General features: G+C 43.9%; 1 protein-coding gene across 1 annotated transcript in view; it reads left to right on the top strand.

Moving 5' to 3' along the window:
• Positions 1-17,630, top strand: part of AGO2 (argonaute RISC catalytic component 2) — a 44,211-nt gene extending 26,581 nt beyond the window's left edge. Inside the window, exons 8-19 of the mRNA XM_054984710.1 lie at positions 369-516; positions 1,199-1,318; positions 1,647-1,769; positions 3,879-4,012; positions 5,275-5,459; positions 6,003-6,162; positions 7,059-7,149; positions 8,963-9,157; positions 10,759-10,893; positions 13,440-13,541; positions 14,812-15,011; positions 16,788-17,630. Coding sequence (XP_054840685.1) covers positions 369-516; positions 1,199-1,318; positions 1,647-1,769; positions 3,879-4,012; positions 5,275-5,459; positions 6,003-6,162; positions 7,059-7,149; positions 8,963-9,157; positions 10,759-10,893; positions 13,440-13,541; positions 14,812-15,011; positions 16,788-16,896 — 1,702 coding nt within the window. The 3' untranslated portion in view covers positions 16,897-17,630. The remainder of the gene's footprint in view (positions 1-368; positions 517-1,198; positions 1,319-1,646; positions 1,770-3,878; positions 4,013-5,274; positions 5,460-6,002; positions 6,163-7,058; positions 7,150-8,962; positions 9,158-10,758; positions 10,894-13,439; positions 13,542-14,811; positions 15,012-16,787) is intronic.
• Positions 17,631-19,653: the final 2,023 nt, after the last annotated feature.

The following is a 19,653-nucleotide window of genomic DNA, read 5'->3' as shown; positions in this document are numbered from 1 at the left end:
AGGAACGGCAGCAAATCTAGCCTGGTCTGCTTTGTTGGCAAAGTTCTGTGGCCTTGTGTGATGGCAGCTACATAGCACAGGGCGGAGTTGTAGCTAAGACTGCCTGGGCAAATTATTTATCATCGCCTTTTAGCAAAAACAAAACCTCAAAGACCTCTGCAGTCCAACCAAATAAATGTAGTGTAGAGTTGATCATCGGTACGATCGTTTGGATAGCAGATTTTCAGGACCCCGTGAACATACTTGCAATTTCTATAGCGCATTTAAGTATTTTTAAAATAAATAGTACTCTTGATATAATGGTGAGAGAACTGTGAAAGTATTAAGTAATTGAATTCTCCCCCTCCCCTGTACTTGATTGTCTGTAGATTCCCACTTCAGCAGGAGAGTGGACAGACAGTTGAATGCACTGTAGCTCAATATTTTAAGGATCGGCACAAGTTGGTTTTGCGCTACCCTCATCTTCCATGTTTACAAGTTGGACAGGAGCAGAAACACACATACCTTCCTCTGGAGGTAAGTAGCCTCTTCTGTCAAGATGGGTTATCCCTCCTCTCTGATACGCTTGTCAAAGGCACGTATGTTGCTTCCCATTGGCCAGCAGGCTTGGGTCGTTGCTCCCTGGTGCTGTTTTGTTCCATGGTAGGGGAAAAGGGATGCTACTTCCTGAAGTGCTATAAAGCAATTCCGCTCTGTTTCTGGATCTCTCTTGTCCCAGCCAGGTGTTTTCAGAAGGTCTGGATAGGAGATGGGTGGCTTGCCCCAGCCTTCTGTTCACCGGTGGGCTGCTGTGGTGCCTGTGTTTGCCCACTGTGGGAGGAGAAGGGGAACGCACAGATCTCTTATGCCTTATAAGGAGCCAGTTTGGTGTAGTGGTTAAGAGCACAGGACTCTAATCTGGAGAGCCGGGTTTGATTCCCCGCTCCTCCGCTTGAAGCCAGCTGGGTGACCTTGGGCGAGTCACAGTTCTCTGGAGCTTTCTCAGCCCCACCCACCTCACAGGGTGATTGTTGTAGGGTAATAATAACATGCTTTGTCAACTGCTCTGAGTGGGCATTAAGTTGTCCTGAAGGGCGGTATATAAATCGAATGTTATTATTATCATAGGAAACAGTCCACATGTCAGTGCTGAACCAAACTGAGTACTATATACTTTGAGCAGCCTTAACATTATAATTTGTACATTGCTTTGCTTTAGGTATGCAACATAGTGGCAGGACAGAGGTGTATAAAGAAGCTGACAGACAATCAAACTTCTACTATGATAAGGGCAACTGCCCGATCAGCACCTGACCGTCAAGAAGAGATTAGCAAACTGGTGAGTCCTTTCTCATAGGGAAGTATGGCTAGAGTTTTCCTGTGTGTGAAAAAACCTTCAATTTTGGCTTTTAAAATCAATGATGCGTGTCTGGCATGCATAATTCTGCATAACCGTCCAAGATTTGTCCTTTCAAGTAATTTGTGAATGTTTTAGAGAGGACAGGGGGTTATGAAAAGAAAGGAAGAGACAGGATAGGCTGAATGGTTCCTGGGTCATTCTTCACTTCCCCATTTCATTCTCAACAAACAAATACTGTATTTGAGTTTTTAAAATTAAGTCATGAAAACTTTGTCATCACTTTTTTTGTTTCTGTTTTTGTTTCTAGATGCGAAGTGCAAGTTTCAATACTGACCCTTTTGTTCGTGAATTTGGAATAATGGTCAAAGATGAAATGACTGACGTGACAGGTCGGGTCTTACAGCCTCCTTCAATCCTCTATGGAGGCAGGGTACGTGAGCAGAGATCCTGCAGGGGCTGTAAAGATGTCTCATTTTTTCTTCTTGATGTTCTTAAATGAATAAGGTAGCAGCTGCTTCTTCCCTGTTGTTGTGAGGATATGGAATAATACTTAGTACCCACACATTTTTTTAAAGGCAACTTACAAAACAATTTTAAAAATATAATACCGACAATAAAATAAGCAAATTCAAAATCTACAGCCAAAGCGGCAAACTAGAGATTAGTTAAAATCAGTAAAAAGCAGTACAACCAGTCATATACTTGAATTCTAAACAGAGTTACGCTCCTATAAACGTATTCCATTGACTTCTGTTGACTTAGAATGGTGTCACTGCTTAGGCTGGCTTGGTTAGCCTCCAGTAAAAGCATGGGTAAATTAAAAAAAAAATTGTCTACAATCTGAAGGTAAGCATTAGGCAAATGGATGTTGGAAGAGGATTGCACAGACAGGCTACTACAGTAGAAAATTCCTGTTGCCGGTAGACTGCCACTCACCTGTGAAAGAGGAGGCATACAAAGCAGGGCCTCTAATTTTTTTTTTTAATGGGGCAGGTTTGTTTGGGAACAGCAAGTATTTGTGATATCCTGGTCCAAATTGCCTTGGCCGTTAAAGATATCTTTGTAAAAGCCCATAACTTCAAATTTATGCCTCAAAATAAATTGATAGACTGTGAAGATCTTTTGTGGAGTTGTGTTGCTTTTTGTCTTTGTCAGTCACAAGTCTCAGAGCTGCGTTCTGAAGGAATTCTATTTTGTGAAGACTCTTCTCTAAATTAGGTGTTCAGAGAGCATGGACTACCCGGGGTCTACTTTTCCAGGAAGTGCCTAAATGAGAGAGTCAGTTTTGATTGAAGGTGTTTGGAGCATCCGTCTGTAGAGTCCGATTCAGTAGTGCCCCCAAGCTCTGATCTTCGGTCAGCTATTTCACCAGTCGACAGTTCCTTGGTCTTGTTGGAATTCTGTTTATTTGCTTTCCCCAAGCTCATCACTTTCTTCAAAGACTTGTTCAGGATATCCCAGAGTCTCCCTTGATTTTGATATAAAGGGGAAGTTGACTTGGATGTTCTCTGCGGATTGATGACACGTCACTCCAGCTCCTTGAGCAACCTCCATCTTCAGTTTCCTTTAGATGTGAAATGGGGCTGAGCGGCATTCCTCTCCCCACCTGACCTTGTAGAACTGTGAGCCAGATAGGAACAAAGCCACCCTCCCTGGTGGTTCCCCCTAGTTGTCATCCCAGCAGGCCAGTCAAGGAGGAGTTTTATCAAAAGCAGCCAAGAGGTCCAGGAGAATCTGTGACACCACTGCCTGTACTGCTCCTAGTGGAAGTCATCCATCAAGGCATCCAAGGCAGTTTCAGTCCTGAAAATACATTATAACTTCCTCTGTTAAGCATTAATCCATCCAATTCGTCTCCTACCACTAGGTCTAATGCAAAGAGGGACAAAGGACCCTCTTGATTTGTATCATCCACTGGTGTTGACTACTGAATGTCTACTAGGAAGGAGTTATGTTGTTGTTGTCCAGTCATTCCTTCTGAATGCAGAGATTGTGTGCAGTAGAATTCTAGACAGAGTTCAGGTTTGATTCTCCTCTCTGCAACCCATTTACTCCTAGCCTGAAACGTGATGTCTTGATGAAATTATAAAACACGGACGACTTTATTTATTAAATTGTCTCACTAGTTATTAGGCTACCAAGGCATTTTAAAGTCATCTGTAAAGAAAACGTAAAAGCGGACACCCTGGATCAGGCTGTGATGGCCCATCTAGTCCAGCAACTTGCTTCATATGGTGGCCAGCCAGGTGCTTCAAGCAGGAGGTGGAAGCCAAAACCTTTGCCCTTCTGCTGCTGTCCAGCTTTGTTATTCAGCAAGTCTGCCTCTGAACACAGAGGATTCTTTTAGTTGCTGTGTTTTATAGCTTGTTGATGGACCATGTCCTCCATGTATTTCTCCTTTACTGATCATCGCCACATGTTACAGCAGTGAGTTCTGCAAGTTAATTTCTTTTTAAGTAAAGTACTTCCATATGAAAGCAGTGCAAAGTCCCCTTACCTACGGTAAAACATTTGCTGCTTTCCCCCTTTCTGTTTCTAGAACAAAGCAATAGCTACACCGGTTCAAGGGGTTTGGGACATGCGAAACAAACAGTTTCACACTGGAATTGAAATAAAGGTCTGGGCAATCGCTTGCTTCGCTCCACAGCGCCAGTGCACTGAAGTCCATCTCAAGTAAGCGCGCTATTTTTAAAATTAATGCACATGATTTTTGAATTTTTTTCTTACAGTTTATAACCAGTGATGAGGGTTTTCAGAGGGAAATTGAGTTGGAAAAAATTCCAGAAAATGTTTAAATAATCTTGGTTAAGTAAAGCCTGACCCGTGTACAAGCACCGGATTTTTCCCCCGTGTTTCATATCTCACATCCCATCTAACATGATTGATTTGCAGCACGACAGCCTTGGCAGCTATAGATGGTACAGCTGTATTTACATATGTGAACTAGAACTTTTTCTATGGGAAAAATACAGCATTGGAAAATTTGCCGCCACACGTCACTATTTGCAACATTACTGTGCATGAGAGAACTTTCAGCATTGCTATGAGTTTTCAAGTAGCAGAATTATGTACTGCCCAAGTTGATGATGACAACTTAACAGAAGAATCGCATATTTTACATATAATGCAGTGTTTGTGCCATGTCTTTGTCTGCTTGTCATTAGCTATTGTGAAATGTGTGCTTGTGAAATTTACAGCCCTCTCCCGCGCGTCTACATTTGGAAGCAAATCCTACTGATTTCATTAAGGATGGCTTTTAAGGCTGTATGCATCGGATTGTATACTTAGCAGCCTATTAACTTCTTGGGGATTGGACCCCTGCCTCCTTCCTCCTCTTCTACAATTATATATTCTCCTCTAAATAAACATTATTACTCAAAAGCGCCTCCAGTCTACTATTGATAGGTGTTTGAACCCAAGCCTGTCCTCAAGGAAGAGCACCTGCCCCGGGGAGGGCTGGGGGATCAGTTTTCACCATTTCCCCCTTTTCTACTTTTCAGGCTGTGACTGAGGGTCTATGATTCTCAGGAATCACAATTGCGGGGTGGGTGGGACATGCTGGAAGTTCAGTTTGCAGAGAGTTGGACTCAAGTGGCTGTTAATAATGAGCAGAAGGAATATGTCTAATATCAGGGCGTTTTTGAACCACGAAATCCATTTTATGTTTGTGTGCTTATTTTGGAAATTGAAGTTTTGGTTGGATTCTTCTCTGCCTTTGAAGAGGTTGCTGTAGGCATTCAACACTATAGCTCTTTAAATGAAGGAAAAATCTAAGTTGAAAGTATTTAGCTATTGAATAGACTTATATGTGTTTTGGGAGGAGCCTTCATAACCGAAATAGGATAGCCACGGAATCAGGAATTCTGTGTCGGTTTAATTAAATGCAAAGCACAAGTTTTAGTCTCTTAAACACGATTCTTGTTTTTGTTTGTTAGGTCCTTCACGGAACAACTGAGGAAGATATCAAGAGATGCAGGAATGCCCATCCAGGGTCAGCCTTGCTTCTGTAAATATGCCCAGGGAGCAGACAGTGTGGAGCCAATGTTCAGACACCTGAAGAACACCTATGCTGGGTTGCAGCTTGTGGTAGTCATTCTGCCTGGAAAAACTCCAGTTTATGGTGAGTCTTTTGTGGGTTACAGTTAGCATGTTTGTTTCAAAGTGTGCAATACTGAAAACCCAACAAATGTGTAGCTGTGTTCATCCATAGCAGTTTTGACTACTTGGCTAGGCAACTTAGACTTGTAGCTGAGAAGGTAAACTTTGTTTATCTAGCTTATGTGCATATGTTGGTGTCTAGCCTATAGTAAAATGCTGCAGACAAAAACATCTTAAGTGATCTTAATTCAGAACACAGGTGTAGAATGCAGTCCTTTTCTTAAAGGGGAAAAGCCACATATAAATGGCCTAAATAAAAACCCAGCGGTCTTATACCGATAATTTAAAAAGATAAATGTCTATAACACGGGAATAATAGCATGACTTCTGAGAGGAGGAAGGTAAAAAACAACCCTTCAGATTAAACATATTTCTCTGTTTCTGAATGCACGTTTAATTTTATATGCAAGAGTAAAATGATGAATTTATCAACTGCTAAGGCAAAGAAAACACAGCTGTGATCGAGTAGAACTGGCTCGCCTAATTTTCTTTTCTAACTTGGCAGCGGAGGTAAAGCGTGTAGGCGACACAGTGTTGGGCATGGCCACGCAGTGTGTGCAGATGAAGAATGTACAAAGGACAACACCGCAGACACTTTCCAATCTTTGCTTAAAGATCAACGTTAAATTGGGAGGTGTAAATAACATTTTGTTACCCCAGGGAAGGTAAGAGTGACGGACAAATTAAGTTCCACCTCTCTCAGCAACAGCTATTCAGTGAGAGCTAATGGAATGCTGAGGCTGGTGGCAGTTGAGATCTGTTAGGACAGTTGGGGCGGGGGGGGGGGCGGATTTTAGGCTGCTGAGGGAGCAACAGAGATACTCTCTGCCACTAGAGCGGGTCAGGGTTTGGTCTTCTGCTTCCAAAACAAACCTAATGTCTCTCTCATGGAGATAAAGAAAACTTTGTTTTGGCAGGGAAGAAGCTGTTTCATTCAGAAACCGGTGTGGCGTAGTAGTGTTGGATTATGGTCTGGGAGGCCATAGGAAGGGAGTTACTTTTGGTCCCCATTGAGCAGAAAAGTGGAGTATTAATGAAGTAAATAAAATTGTGAGTTGTTTAAAGATGTGTTATGAGATGATGGTAAATGTAATGCTTTTAGAATTGGATTGCATTCACTTGGCAGGAACCCACAAATTTTGACTAGCTTCATAGCCTCTGCTGGCACTTACTCTCTCCCAGCTTGGGTTAGGGGCAGGTCTGGTCTTTGATGTAGTGTTAAGCTGTGGTGGAACTCAGACTTGTTGCTGCTTCGGAGTGCTCCCGAAGCTCAGTTTGGGGCCAGGTAATTTACTTTTATCCCATCTCTCACCATCTCTGCATGTTCCAGACTAAAAGTTACGGTTGAACCTGGTGAGAATATTTTCCATCCTTCACTGTTCGGGGTTCTGTTGAACTCCTTATGTTCCTTGAGGGGGAAAACTATACGTTTTGTTTATTCCATGCACTTCCCAGAAGGTCTGCTGAATGAATATGCTACTGAATATACTGACATGATGAATCTGTAGAACATGAAAATATGGACCCCAGCACCTTGTTGTCTTACGTTTTTCTTAATTAGGCCTCCGGTATTTCAGCAGCCTGTAATTTTCCTGGGGGCAGATGTCACTCACCCACCAGCTGGAGATGGAAAAAAGCCTTCCATTGCTGCTGTGAGTAAATTATGCACCATTTGTGAACAATATATTTCTGTCTTTGGTGGCGGAAAGTGCCATCGTGTCATAGCTGATTTCTGGCAACCTCTGCTGAGGTTTTTGAGGCAAGACACTAACCGAGGTGGTTTGCCAATACTTGCCTCTGCATAGTGACTCTGGTCTTCCTTGGAGGTCTCCCATCCTGTTATGAAACGAAGATTGACCTTGCTTAGCTTCCAAGATCTGATGAGTTTTGCCTGGCTTATCGAGGCCAGGTCGTAGAACGTCTTTACAATATTTATATTGTCTTGGATCCAGAGACCCAGCCATTGCAGCCTACTTCTGGAATTCATCCTTGCCACCTTGTTCTTTTCTACTGCAGCCTTTTTGCACCTTGCCTCCCTCGAGTCATTCTTAAGGGTCAGGAGAACTTTGGGAAGTTTATAAGATGCTGTGCAGGGAAAGAATAATAATGTGTGCTTATATACTGCCCTTCAGGACAGATTAATGCCACACTCAGAGCTGTGAACGAAGTCAGTGGTGTTATCCCCACAGTATAGCTGGACTGAGAGGAGTGGCTTAATGAATTCCACCTTCTGAGTTCAGGGCAGTAGTGGGATTTGAACTAGCAGAGTGCTAATTTGCAACCTAGCCACTTATCCACTATGCTGCAGCCTTGCATGGGTTTGGATTTTAGTGTGATTGTGGAATATATGCTTTCCTGTTTGCTTTTTGGGCCTTATGCAATGTTAAGACTTTGACATAAATACCAGTGTTTGCCAGCTTCATATATTGAATGAGATCTGGGCCCTGCCATTGTGTGCAAGAAGAAAATGCACCTCATGGAGTACCAGGTTGGAGGGCTTATGACAGGTGGTAGAATAATAAATAATAATAATAATAATAATCGATTTATATACCACCCTTCAGGACAACTTAGTGCCCACTCAGAGCAGTTTACAAAGTATGTCATTATTATTCCCGCAACAAAACACCCTGTGAGGTGGGTGGGGCTGAGAGAGCTCCGAGAGAGCTGTGACTAGCCCAAGGTCACCCAGCTGGCTTCAAGTGGAGGAGTGGGGAATCAAACCCGGCTCTCCGGATTAGAGTCCCGCGCTCTTAACCTCTACACCAAAGTGATTCCCCACTCCTCCATTGAAGCCAGCTGGATGACCTTGGGTCAGTTACAGCTCTCTCGGAGCTCTCTCAGCCCCACCCACCTCACAAGGTGATTGTTGTGAGGATGATAATAACACACTCTCTGAGGGAGTGTTAAGTTTCCTGAAAGGCGGTATATAAATTGAATGTTATTGTTATTATATACAAGGGGGCCACCACGCATGAAATTCTAAGTTATTGTTCTGTTGGCCCAACAGGTAGAGAATGGAGTTTCTGTTTCTTTGCCCGCCATACTGGGTTGGACACAGCAGAAAAGTTTTGCTGATGGAAAGGAGGAAATGTGCTTTTTTTTTCATCCCCCCCCCCCGGGGCGACGTCCACATGCATGCAATTGCCGGGGTTTCCCCTGTTTCCCAGGAAGAGCATGGGGTGCATTTTGGGCTGCTGAGGGATAGGAGAGGCGTTTCATTCCAATAACCAGAATTCCCTCATTCAGTGGAGATTTTGTGTGGGATCAGACCTGTTGTTTCTGGGGGGTCCACTGGCAGGAGCAGAGTTTCAGGTTGCACAGAAGGTGGCCAGTGGTGGTGGGAGGGACGAGGAAGGGAAGTTGCCTTCACCTCCCATGATTCCGCTTGCCCTGCTAAAAATCCGAGACCATGTTTTAAGAAACACATTTTCCAGTTGAAATGAACCTTTATACCCCCAACAGGTTGTAGGCAGCATGGACGCCCACCCCAATCGATACTGTGCCACTGTGAGAGTCCAGCAGCACCGCCAAGAAATCATCCAAGACTTGGCAGCCATGGTCAGGGAGCTGCTGATTCAGTTCTATAAATCCACCCGGTTCAAACCGACTCGGATCATTTTCTACAGAGATGGTGTTTCTGAGGGGCAGTTCCAGCAGGTGACCCTTCTTTTCTTCTCTCCCCTCCCTTATTATGCTGTGCTGCTTCTTTTGTATAATTCTTCTTTTGGGAAGGGAATCCAGATTATTTTTACTGATTTGAGTTTGGACATTAACAGATGGTGGCTTGGTGTGGAGTTCTCTTCACTTTATTTTTTTGCTGTGCCTTAAAGAAGGAGGCAGCTGAGGTCCCGTCTCCCTTTTACTTGCTGTTCTCTGAAGGCCGGGTGCCAAGTTACACGAGTGACCGACTCCCCCCTTTCCTGAGTGGTCTCCTCCTGTTGCCAGGCGATTCGCAGGAAAGGAGGAGTTTTGTCTCACTTCGCAGGAGGCTTTTGCCGGAGATTGAAGCAGCACAAATCTATTTTGCTCCTCTTTCCCCTTCCGAATTCTCTGGCAAGAGCGAGGGGACTCAGGGGAAGCAGAAAGGAAGTGGTGGGGGTCCAGAAATTATAACAAGCAGCAAAACTAAGCCAGCCGATTCTTGTGAAGACCTCTGAACTCAGATAGAATTGAAGTCTCTATAAAGGGGGAAATGCACATAGACTCAGTTTGCTGACACACATTATTTCCCATTATGACAGAATCAGCTCTTCACTAAAGAGCCAGAATAGGTTCCTATGTTTTAAATGTTTTTTTTAAAAAACTTCTTGAATAAATTATAATACTGACCCGCAAAATTCTTGAATGGCGTGGGACCAGGGCATTGGAATGACCAGTCTGCATTATTCCTTGATTTTTTTAGTTTTATTTGCGAATTGCATTTTAAAACGTGATTTTGATTTTAAGCTGCCTCGGAGGATTGTCAAGTGGAAAAACAGGATATAAGGGTGTGAATGTTTTATTTATGTATGTAAAGCTGTGTTTTCTAAGCGAACTTTGGCCTGTGTCCAGTTCCGTTTTGATCCAAGCTGCCAGTGGTCACGGCACTGAGATTGGATAGCTGGCAGCGGTGAGAATTTGTGCCGTGGGGCAAGGCGATGCCCACACATTCCTGTCTCCCACTTCTTAGCCTTTAATCTTTGTTCCAGAGTTAAACCTGAACTGGACCTTGGCGTTGCAGGTGTACATGGTACATTAACAGTGCCGGAATGATGATGTATACCACATACCAAGCCCGGCCAGCGTGCCTGGGCCCATAAAGGCTTTTGTTTACGGTATTGGCCTTCCTCCAAGTGCTCAGCAGTCTAATCTCATTAAGTAAAGAATGTAGGGCAGGTACCTGGTATTCCTGCGCGCTTAAGATCACCTGTTTTGCTGCAGGGGAAATACCTAAAGATTTGATTCTGTGAACCATTGGTGGTGGAAAGTACGTTCAAGTCGCCGCCAACTTATGATGACTCCATAGGGGTTTCAAGGCAAGAGATGAACAGAGGTGGTTTGCCATGGTCTGCCTCTGCATAGCAACTGTGATTTTCTTTGGCGGTCGCCATCCAAGTATTGACCCTGTTTAGCTTCCAAGATCTGACAAGATCAGGCTAGCTTAGGCCATCCAGCGCAGGGCTGTAAACTATAAGATGTTCAAAAGCGCTGTCTCCTAATGGCTGTATGTGTTTGGAACATTTCAGGATGACGATCTCCCCCTCCTCCTCTCAATGCAGGTTCTTCACCATGAATTACTGGCTATCAGAGAAGCATGCATTAAGCTAGAAAAGGACTACCAGCCTGGGATTACTTTCATTGTTGTGCAGAAAAGGCATCACACCAGACTGTTCTGCACAGATAAAAATGAAAGGGTACGTGGCAGTTTGCTCGCTTTGTGAGACCTGTGTGACACCGCTTCCCTGGCTTGCTCATTGCCACCTAGAGACGTTTGCTGCCAGGAAGGGTTCTTGTGGTAGTTCTCTCTGAGTTCACTGTAGCATAGAAAGGTTTAGATGTATTTTGTATAATGATTGAATGGGTTGTTTAAGGGGTTGGCGGTGAGATAAAAGGGGATCCTTTATACTAGATAAAACATGTTTTACTTAAACAGAACTAGATGAAGTAAATATGTTTAATGGTCTCAGGGTGGTTCGAAAGTGGAATGGTTCCATTAAGACTATGAGTTTCCTAGTTCCAAGATAAATACAGGTTTCCTTCATATTTTTCTAAACAGACCTAATCACAAAGACTTATTTCCCTTAGTTGCTACTTCGGCTAACACCATCCACACACAAAAAAAGGCACACTGGCTTCTCTCAGGCTACAGAAAAGGTAGATTCCTCATCTTACCCTCATGGCCAGTATGCATTTATCCAGCTACTCCGGGCTGGTCCTCTGGCCTGACTACATATTGTATGGATCTGTCTGGATTCCGTGTTTGCTTGTCGTTCCTCATTGGTCTGGGCTGGACTTCACCTCAGGTCACTGATCATTGTATTTGTATTTATTAGACTTCTATTCCGCCCTCCCCGGCAAGTGGGCTCGGGGCGGATTACATCATTTAAAACACAATAGTATAATTTCATACAATTTCTATAATCATTTAAAAACATAAAATCTCAGTCAGTTATAGTATAAAATATAATAAACAATTTCCAGATGGCAGGAATCTTTGCTTAGCTGATTAAAACAGGTGGTGGACAGATCTAATGGGAGGTTCAAATCATTCACTCCTCCTACAGGGCCGGTGGAGGCCTGGCAACCATATGCCTGGCAGAACATCTCTGTCCCCAAGGGAAAGATAACAAATCCTGCTGGGCCCTAATTTCAATAGACAGAGTTCTACCAGGTCGAAGCCAGGACTGAAAAGGCCCTGGCCGAGGCCAGGCGGGCTTCCCTGGGGTCATGGACCACTAATAGTTGTTTTTCTGCTGATCGAAGCATCCTCCGGGGCATATTTGGGAAGAGGTGGTCCCGCAGATACGCTGTCCCAGGTCCACATAGGGCTTCATCACTCGTTGCTCTGGTCTGGGGTATTTTTCATTGGGGTCATCACCATTTTTCTGGCCTGGGGTATTTGTTTCTCAACATTGGTCAGCTGCTCACATCAGGACAAAACATCTGCAGCAGCGTTGACTTTTCTTTTCACACGCTGGATGTTAAGATTGTACTTGTAAAAGCACCAGGACCACCTCTGCAATAATGTGTTGGTGTTTCCCATTGTTTGTGGTGATTTAACTGTAGTGTACGATGAACATAAGCTCAAATGGGAGAAACAAGTGGATTCTTGATAAGGCAGCTTTTCGTCCCGGTCACTGGGATTGGTTCGCACATAAGCCTTTATCGTATTTGTCAGAACCCCATTCAATTTTTCTGACAAGCTGTTTGCATGCCGTTGCCAGGCAGTGGTTTTAAGTGCTTTGTCCTACAGCACTCTCATTTAGCCTGTATCACCTCCGATGAGAGAACGCTATGACTTGATCTGAAAGTGTTTCAGTGGGAAACCCCACCAGGTCTGTTGCCCCACTTCAGTTGCCTTGGCATCCTGTGCAACCTCTGACCAGCGATAATTCTCTTATCGACCTCTTTCTGGTTTTCCTCATTCTTAAATATCCTGACCAGGGAAGATCATTTGCCATTTTCAGAAGCTGTAATCTAAGCTTTCTTGTGATTACAAGGTGTTTTGTGGGTTTCCACTCAGGAGGTTGATTCTTGGGCACCCACACTCGATATAGCAACCCTCTCTTCCTTATAAATTACTCCCTCACCCAGGGTTTAACAGAACTAGTAAAGAGCATAAGGGACAAAATGGACCCTTATTGAACTCCGTATGTTGGGTCTGAACTTGCTGACTCTTGAAATTCTTTAACTCCTACCAGTAAGCAAGAGCAAAGCCATTGGAGGGCCATCCCTCCCATACCCACCATGGACCCGTATTGGTCCAGCAAAATGTAATGGTTTACTGTGTCAAATGCGGCTGATTGATCTAACGAGTCACCCAAGAGACGTCGCTGTTACCCATTTGCAAGTGGAGATTGTCTACCGGAGCAGTTGCTTAAAACTATAACACAAAATAAACCACCTGCTTATTAACACACACACCCCCCGCCGACCTTATACTGTTACTATACCATGGTTTGCTTAAGCTTGCAGGCAGCACTGGTGCTTCTATCAAGCCGGGAATATGTAGAGCGAGATTGCCGTTAGCTGACATGCTGTGTAGCTCAGGGACACTGTATCGCTAGGGACGCTGCCTGCTGTTTCTGTTTTTGCATCTGGCTGTGCTTTAAAACATCGTAGCTTCAGAGCTGTGCAGTGTTTAGCACTGTTCCAACTTACGGGGCTGTCAAGGACCCCTGGATTGGATTCCACACCTATTAGGTAATGCAAACTTTTACATTTTATTTTACTCCTACAGGTTGGGAAAAGTGGAAACATTCCTGCAGGTACTACAGTGGACACAAAAATTACCCATCCTTCAGAATTTGACTTCTACCTGTGCAGTCATGCTGGTATTCAGGTAAGGCCTTAGGCTTGGCTCCCGCCTAGAATTTCCATGAGCACAAGGAGAGGGTACAATTTTTAACAATCCCCCCTCTTAGGGCAAATAGCCTCTCCCATGTTTCTCCTGGAGGACAGGAGACTCCCAGGGAATACCTTAGAGGAAACGGGAGATCTCCTGCAAGAGAGGGACTTGGCAAAAATTGCCCCTTACCCCACCATTGGGAATTCCGGGCAGGATTACATTGTGTAGTTCCCTTTTGTGGGGCACTTGAGGGGCTTGCCGTAATTATATGCAGTCCGATGTATTGTCGAAGGCTTTCACGGCCGGAGAACGATGGTTGTTGGGGGTTTTCCGGGCTGTATTGCCGTGGTCTTGGCATTGTAGTTCCTGACGTTTCGCCAGCAGCTGTGACTGGCATCTTCAGAGGTGCAGCACCAAAAGACAGAGATCTCTCAGTGTCACAGTGAGAGATCCCTGTCTTTCAGTGCTACACCTCTGAAGATGCCAGCCACAGCTGCTGGCGAAACGTCAGGAACTACAATGCCAAGACCACGGCAATACAGCCCGGAAAACCCACAACAACCATATATGCAGTCCATTGATCATTTAGTCTTGTCATTATCATGTATCATCATGTAATGTCTCAAATTCTTCCTAAAGAGGTAATACCTCCTTTTTATAGATAAATTCATAAAATTTTTAAGAAGTATACAAAGAAACATTTTTAAAACAACCTTTCAGGGGTCTGGGATGGGGAGAAAGCATAAATGTTGCCGCTACAACACCATTTTTCATCTTAGGTGCTGGAGATTTTCGCCTGCCTCGCCATATTCCAGCAGCCTCTTCTTCCAGGATCGAGTTATGTGGCTCAGCTTTCTCAGTCTGGCTGAGACTTGGTTCATAGAGGATTTTAAATTGGCTGTCTCAGAGGCCTGCTGCTCTTTGCGTCTTTTGACAATTCCTTAAACAGGGCTGAAACTATTTAAATATCTTCTGCTTTAAATTCAGAAGGAGCCATTTTAAATGGTGATTTTGGAGGTTTCATTGTGTCTGCAAGAGTGTGTTAAAAAAACAGCCTGAGTCCCTTAGCCAAGTAGAGAAGTAAACAGCTCCCCCCTCCATGATTTTTTTTTGTAATGGTTACCAGCAAATTTGGGGTCCTGATGACTGTAGATTATTCTAAGTTTTTCAGAAGCAGTTCAGTGAAGTGTAGCCATTTTCTTTGGAGCTACCGTCCAGGAAGTCAGAGCTTGTATATATTAATGTTGTTCTGTGGTCTCTTCAGGGAACAAGCAGACCTTCTCATTACCACGTTCTCTGGGATGACAATCGTTTCTCTTCAGATGAGCTACAAATACTCACCTACCAATTGTGTCATACGTATGTACGCTGTACTCGTTCTGTTTCAATTCCTGCACCAGCATACTATGCGCACCTGGTTGCCTTTAGAGCCAGGTACCATCTGGTGGATAAAGAACACGATAGGTGAGTGGCGTGTTTGTGATTGTTGGTCATTAGGGATGCCTGCTTTGTGTGGGCATTCTCTCGCTGCAGGGCCCCTTCACCACCCTCGCCCCTCGGGCCGTCAGCGGGTGGATATGACGTTGTGCCATGTGGCAACATCGTGTCTGGACAAAAACCCTGGATGGGAAATCAGCGTGTCATCCAGAAACGGCGCTTGAGTGTTGCCTAAGCTCACTGACGACATGGCCAGGTTTTCTCCCCGACACGATGTCGCCAAGTGGCCCAACGTTGTGTCCACCCCTTGCCCTGCCCCCAAGGCTCTTAAAGGAGTGCCAGATGACAGCCAGTCATCATCTGTACTGGTAACGAATAGTGTGTGTTTTTAAATAATTTTATTTATTTGCATTATTTATAATCGGCATCGGTTGCTGGGACTCCGGGTGGATTATACAAAATAAAGTCGTGCTGTGCTTTATAGGCCGGATCGTGACGGTGGAAGCGTGTGCTTCTTTCCCTTTCTGATGGTTATTAATTAGGATATGCCTGCATCTGTGGCTGACCTCAATTAAAGCGACATGGCTCCCTCCTGAACCTGGGTTTGACCTTCCTAAATGGGATCCCTGCTTGACCTCAAGTGTAGTTAATACCTATGCCAACTGTGGTTAAGGTGGGAGGGAGACATCTTTCCCGATAAAAGGAGGGCCGCAGGAGCGGATGCGAATGATGGCTTTATTCTCTCCGACTTCTTTCCTGCTTTCGAAGGAGAAGCTTGGTTATGTCTGCATATGTTAAATTTTACTGCCCGTGGGCTACTCTTTCATATGGTGATCAAGGATAACTTAAATAGTATAGGAAGACAATGGAATATTCCGAAATGTTGAGTCTGTTAAGGGTCTGCGTGCTTGAATATGCTTTGACTGCCATTTGTTTAAAGAAAGATACAGGGTTGGATCCATTGTTCCAGTGATAGAGGCAAGAAACATTTTATCATCGAGCAAACAGAGCTGGCCAAATTACTGGGACTTCTTTACACTTGATTGCAGAGTTATTTTTCCTTGTTGTGTAAGAAGTGGGCCCTGTGTTAAGGAAAATGCATTAACATTTTGTTTTCACCATTAACAAAAACAGCATAATTGGCAAAGGAATGGATATGGTTCCACTGTGGCTAAAGGGGTCTTAGTTAGGTTGCAGTGAGGTGGAACCTACAAGCTTTCTTCTGGTGCAAGAGAGAAGAGGGGTAGACTTGCACAGTTCCCTCTTCTTTGTAGCTCCCTGCCCTGCACGACTTCTTGTCAGCACAGGTCCTCTGATCCCTGGCATGGTCTTTTCATGGGTCAGAAGGAGCTGCTGTGACAGGGTGGGGAATAATCTGCTTCTGCCAGTGGAAAGTTAATACAATCTACCTCTGAGAAGAATGCCATACCACTGTGGGAAACCAAAAGAATGGGTGTGTACTTCCATAACCATGCAGGTGCACGATAAACAGCAGGAAAAACCACCATGTATAGGCTTGCTGGTTTGTTGTAAAGCAGTTTTGTGCATATGTAACTGCTGCAAGCTGGGAATCGACCAACTTGGCCTTCTCGACCCCCTTTCCTGGGGTTGGCACGTGCCTCATAGTCTTGTGAACATAGTGCATGTAGGAGATTTTGGCGGGGCGGGGCAAGTGGTTATTTTGAATTGGTGTGATGTAGGCTCGTTGGAGATGTATCCTACATCAGAATTGCCAAGTATCCAAAATGTGATTTGAGGTTCGAATAAAGGACATTTTTTCCTCCTTCCCTCTCCATCTTCTAGTGCCGAAGGGAGCCACACTTCTGGTCAGAGCAATGGCAGAGATCATCAAGCACTTGCGAAAGCTGTTCAGGTTCATCAGGATACATTACGCACCATGTACTTTGCTTGACATGTTGCAGTGATCTAAGTAACTCGGTTCAGAGTTGGATTCACAGGAGACCAGCTGCACTTAGACCAACAGTTGCCCAAGCTACAGCGACAGCCAGCAATGAGTGATGCATCTGTGTTTTATTAGGTTCTTAATTCCCCCCCTCCCCATTTGCAAGGAAAGCCTTCCGTCCAGAAATTTCAGACTCAGTTGAAACTGCAGACCTGTACAAAATCCCACAGCTATCAGAAGTGCGGATTTGCCAAAATCAAAAGCTGCTTATCAGAGAAAAGGAAAAAAAAATCAAAACCCACGGTAACTAAATTAAGAGCTGTGATCTCAGGGTGAAGACAAAACTTTTCATTTAGTTATGCTGTTCTCAGTATATACTTGTTCATTACTAATTTGGGAATACCCAGCCAAGATCAGGATTAATGAGCTGGGGAAAGTTTTATGAATTTGCTTTTATGCCTGAAAAGAGGAGAAAGCGCTAATTTGGGTGTCATTGAAAGCCTTGATTGTTCTGGATGCATTCACAAATGTTTTTTATCATCAAAATGCAAAAAGAGGAAAAAACCTGGTTTGTCCTTAAGTGGTCTTTTTGATGAACAGTCTGTATGTGGGTCTAAGGGCAAAAGTATTTTCTGAAGTCTGTTCTTGAATGTTTTTAATTGTGTTCATCATTTTTCGTAGAATTACTTATGAAATTATTTCAGGAAGAAAAAGGAAATCTATCCATTGAAAGATTAGCAAAGTGTGCCATTAAAAATCATGTTTTTAAACAAAATCCATTTTGATGATTAATCATAGAACTTGTCCTGTAGGACTGTGACACTTAATTTTCCAAAGTTTTTCCTTAAAAAAAAAATACGGGTCTGTGGTGATACAGTACAATCTTTTTCACTGTTAAGTTTGAATTAATGTAAAATGTATGTGTTTCACAGTATTAACATGATAGACTAGATGCTATTTATTTTTATTTACTAAGGAGTGCTCAACATATTTCTGTTAACATATCAAGAATGCTTTAGATTTTAGAAATGAGAAGCTTATCTTGGGGACACTAGTGATACAGGACGCAATTCACCAACCGTAGCTTGCAGGTCCTCTGTTCATTTCATCAGGGCTCGTATAGGAGGTTTTGCCCTCATGCCTTTGAAATGAATGAAGGATGCACTGTAGCGGTCGGTGGTGTATTGCACCTTTCAATATGCAACTGACGTGTGACAGAACTAAAAGATTTACATGGTATATATCGTTTAGCATGTATCTGGAAGGACTGTTCAACTTGGTAGAGCTAACGTTCTGTAGTTTAGACGTGGGCATGAAAACAGAGTTCTTGATTTGTTCAAGCACAAAATAATGTACTCGTTCGATCCTCTGGGGCATAGGAGTGGAAGGAGAGAGAGCAGGTGTTTACTTGAGGAAGGTGGTGACTGTCTCATATCAGGTGACTAGGAAGGGGAAGGGAGGGTTGCCATTCTCTCTGGAGAAGCATCCGTTCAAATTGAGACCTACTAAAATTAAAAACAAGACAAACTTCAGTATATTTGCACAGGGTTCACATAAAAAATTCATACACGCCATTGCACTAAAGATACCAGCGGGAACGCTACTAAGCTATTACAAAAGAAAAGGGGGGTGATTTTCCTGTTAACCTGATCTTGCCAGAGACTTCCCCCCCCCCCAAATATCTTTTAATTATTTTGAAATCTTAATTTACTGAGACAGCCACCCCACCCCCCACCCCCCGGGGCCGTTGCCGTGGAACAGTAGCACTGCTATTCTTTTGACCCATTTCTCTGTTCAAAGAAACAGGAAAATGGGTTCAGGCTGCTCTAAGGTGTAGTGTTGCCAGGGGAGAAAAGTGCTCAGATTTTGTTACCTAGAAAAGTTGAGAGATCTGACCTGCTGTGGTGCTGTCTGCGCCTAGCAAACAGTGCCTTGTATTGCCAAAAACGTGCGGCTTTTGAGGCAAGACTGTCAGCTTTTGGAGGATGGGTGAGTTGTCTTTAAAAAAAAAAAAAAACACTGTCCCGTGTGGCTCTGACAGCTTGCTAGGTTTGCGAAAACAAAGATCCAGTCCTGGTCTCTGCCATTCTGCTGTGGAAAGTAGCGTGAGGGGGGGGGTCTCCCCTGTGTGGTGGGTGATTTTTCCTGTGTGGCTTAGTTGCACTTCCACCTAGTGTCAGGAAAGATGTCGAAATACAAAGTCGCATTCAGTTCTGATCACTTTTTAAGTTGATGAACAAGCTAATTTTCAAAGCTAATCTCCTGCTTTTGAAACTGCACCCTGATTTAGCTGTCTGTGTGTCGGGCACTTAAGGTGACGGTGATTTGCTTTCCCCCCCAGCTGCTCCATCACCTTGAACCTGAATTGGGCAGAAAGAGACGGATGCAAATCTGCCTTGTCTTCCTGTTTAGAACTGGGTTGTCAGGTCATGGTCAAGACCATGTTCCACGGCTGCTGTCGATTAGCAATGTGCTAAAATAGTGGCTGCTGTCTTTAGGTGCTGGTTGGCAGTTGCTAGCCACTTGATCTCCCCCCCCCCCCGCAACCTTGTCATTTAGCCCAAAGTGTAGCTGTGTACTTCTCACTTGTCAGAATCTTGTATTTGTGACTCACGTAAGGTCCTTCTCCAAAGAATTAATGTTGTCTTGTCACTGGCGATTTTGTTTGCATATCTTTTTTGTGGAAGGAAGGTTTTTCTGCGGGTTAGACATGGTTATTGGGGGCAGAAAGGAAAAAAAAATGCGTATGATTTTCTCTTGCTTGTC

Source organism: Eublepharis macularius, chromosome 7, assembly GCF_028583425.1.
Source record: "Eublepharis macularius isolate TG4126 chromosome 7, MPM_Emac_v1.0, whole genome shotgun sequence".
Lineage (NCBI taxonomy): Eukaryota > Metazoa > Chordata > Lepidosauria > Squamata > Eublepharidae > Eublepharis > Eublepharis macularius.
This window is presented reverse-complemented; position numbering and strand designations above follow the sequence as displayed.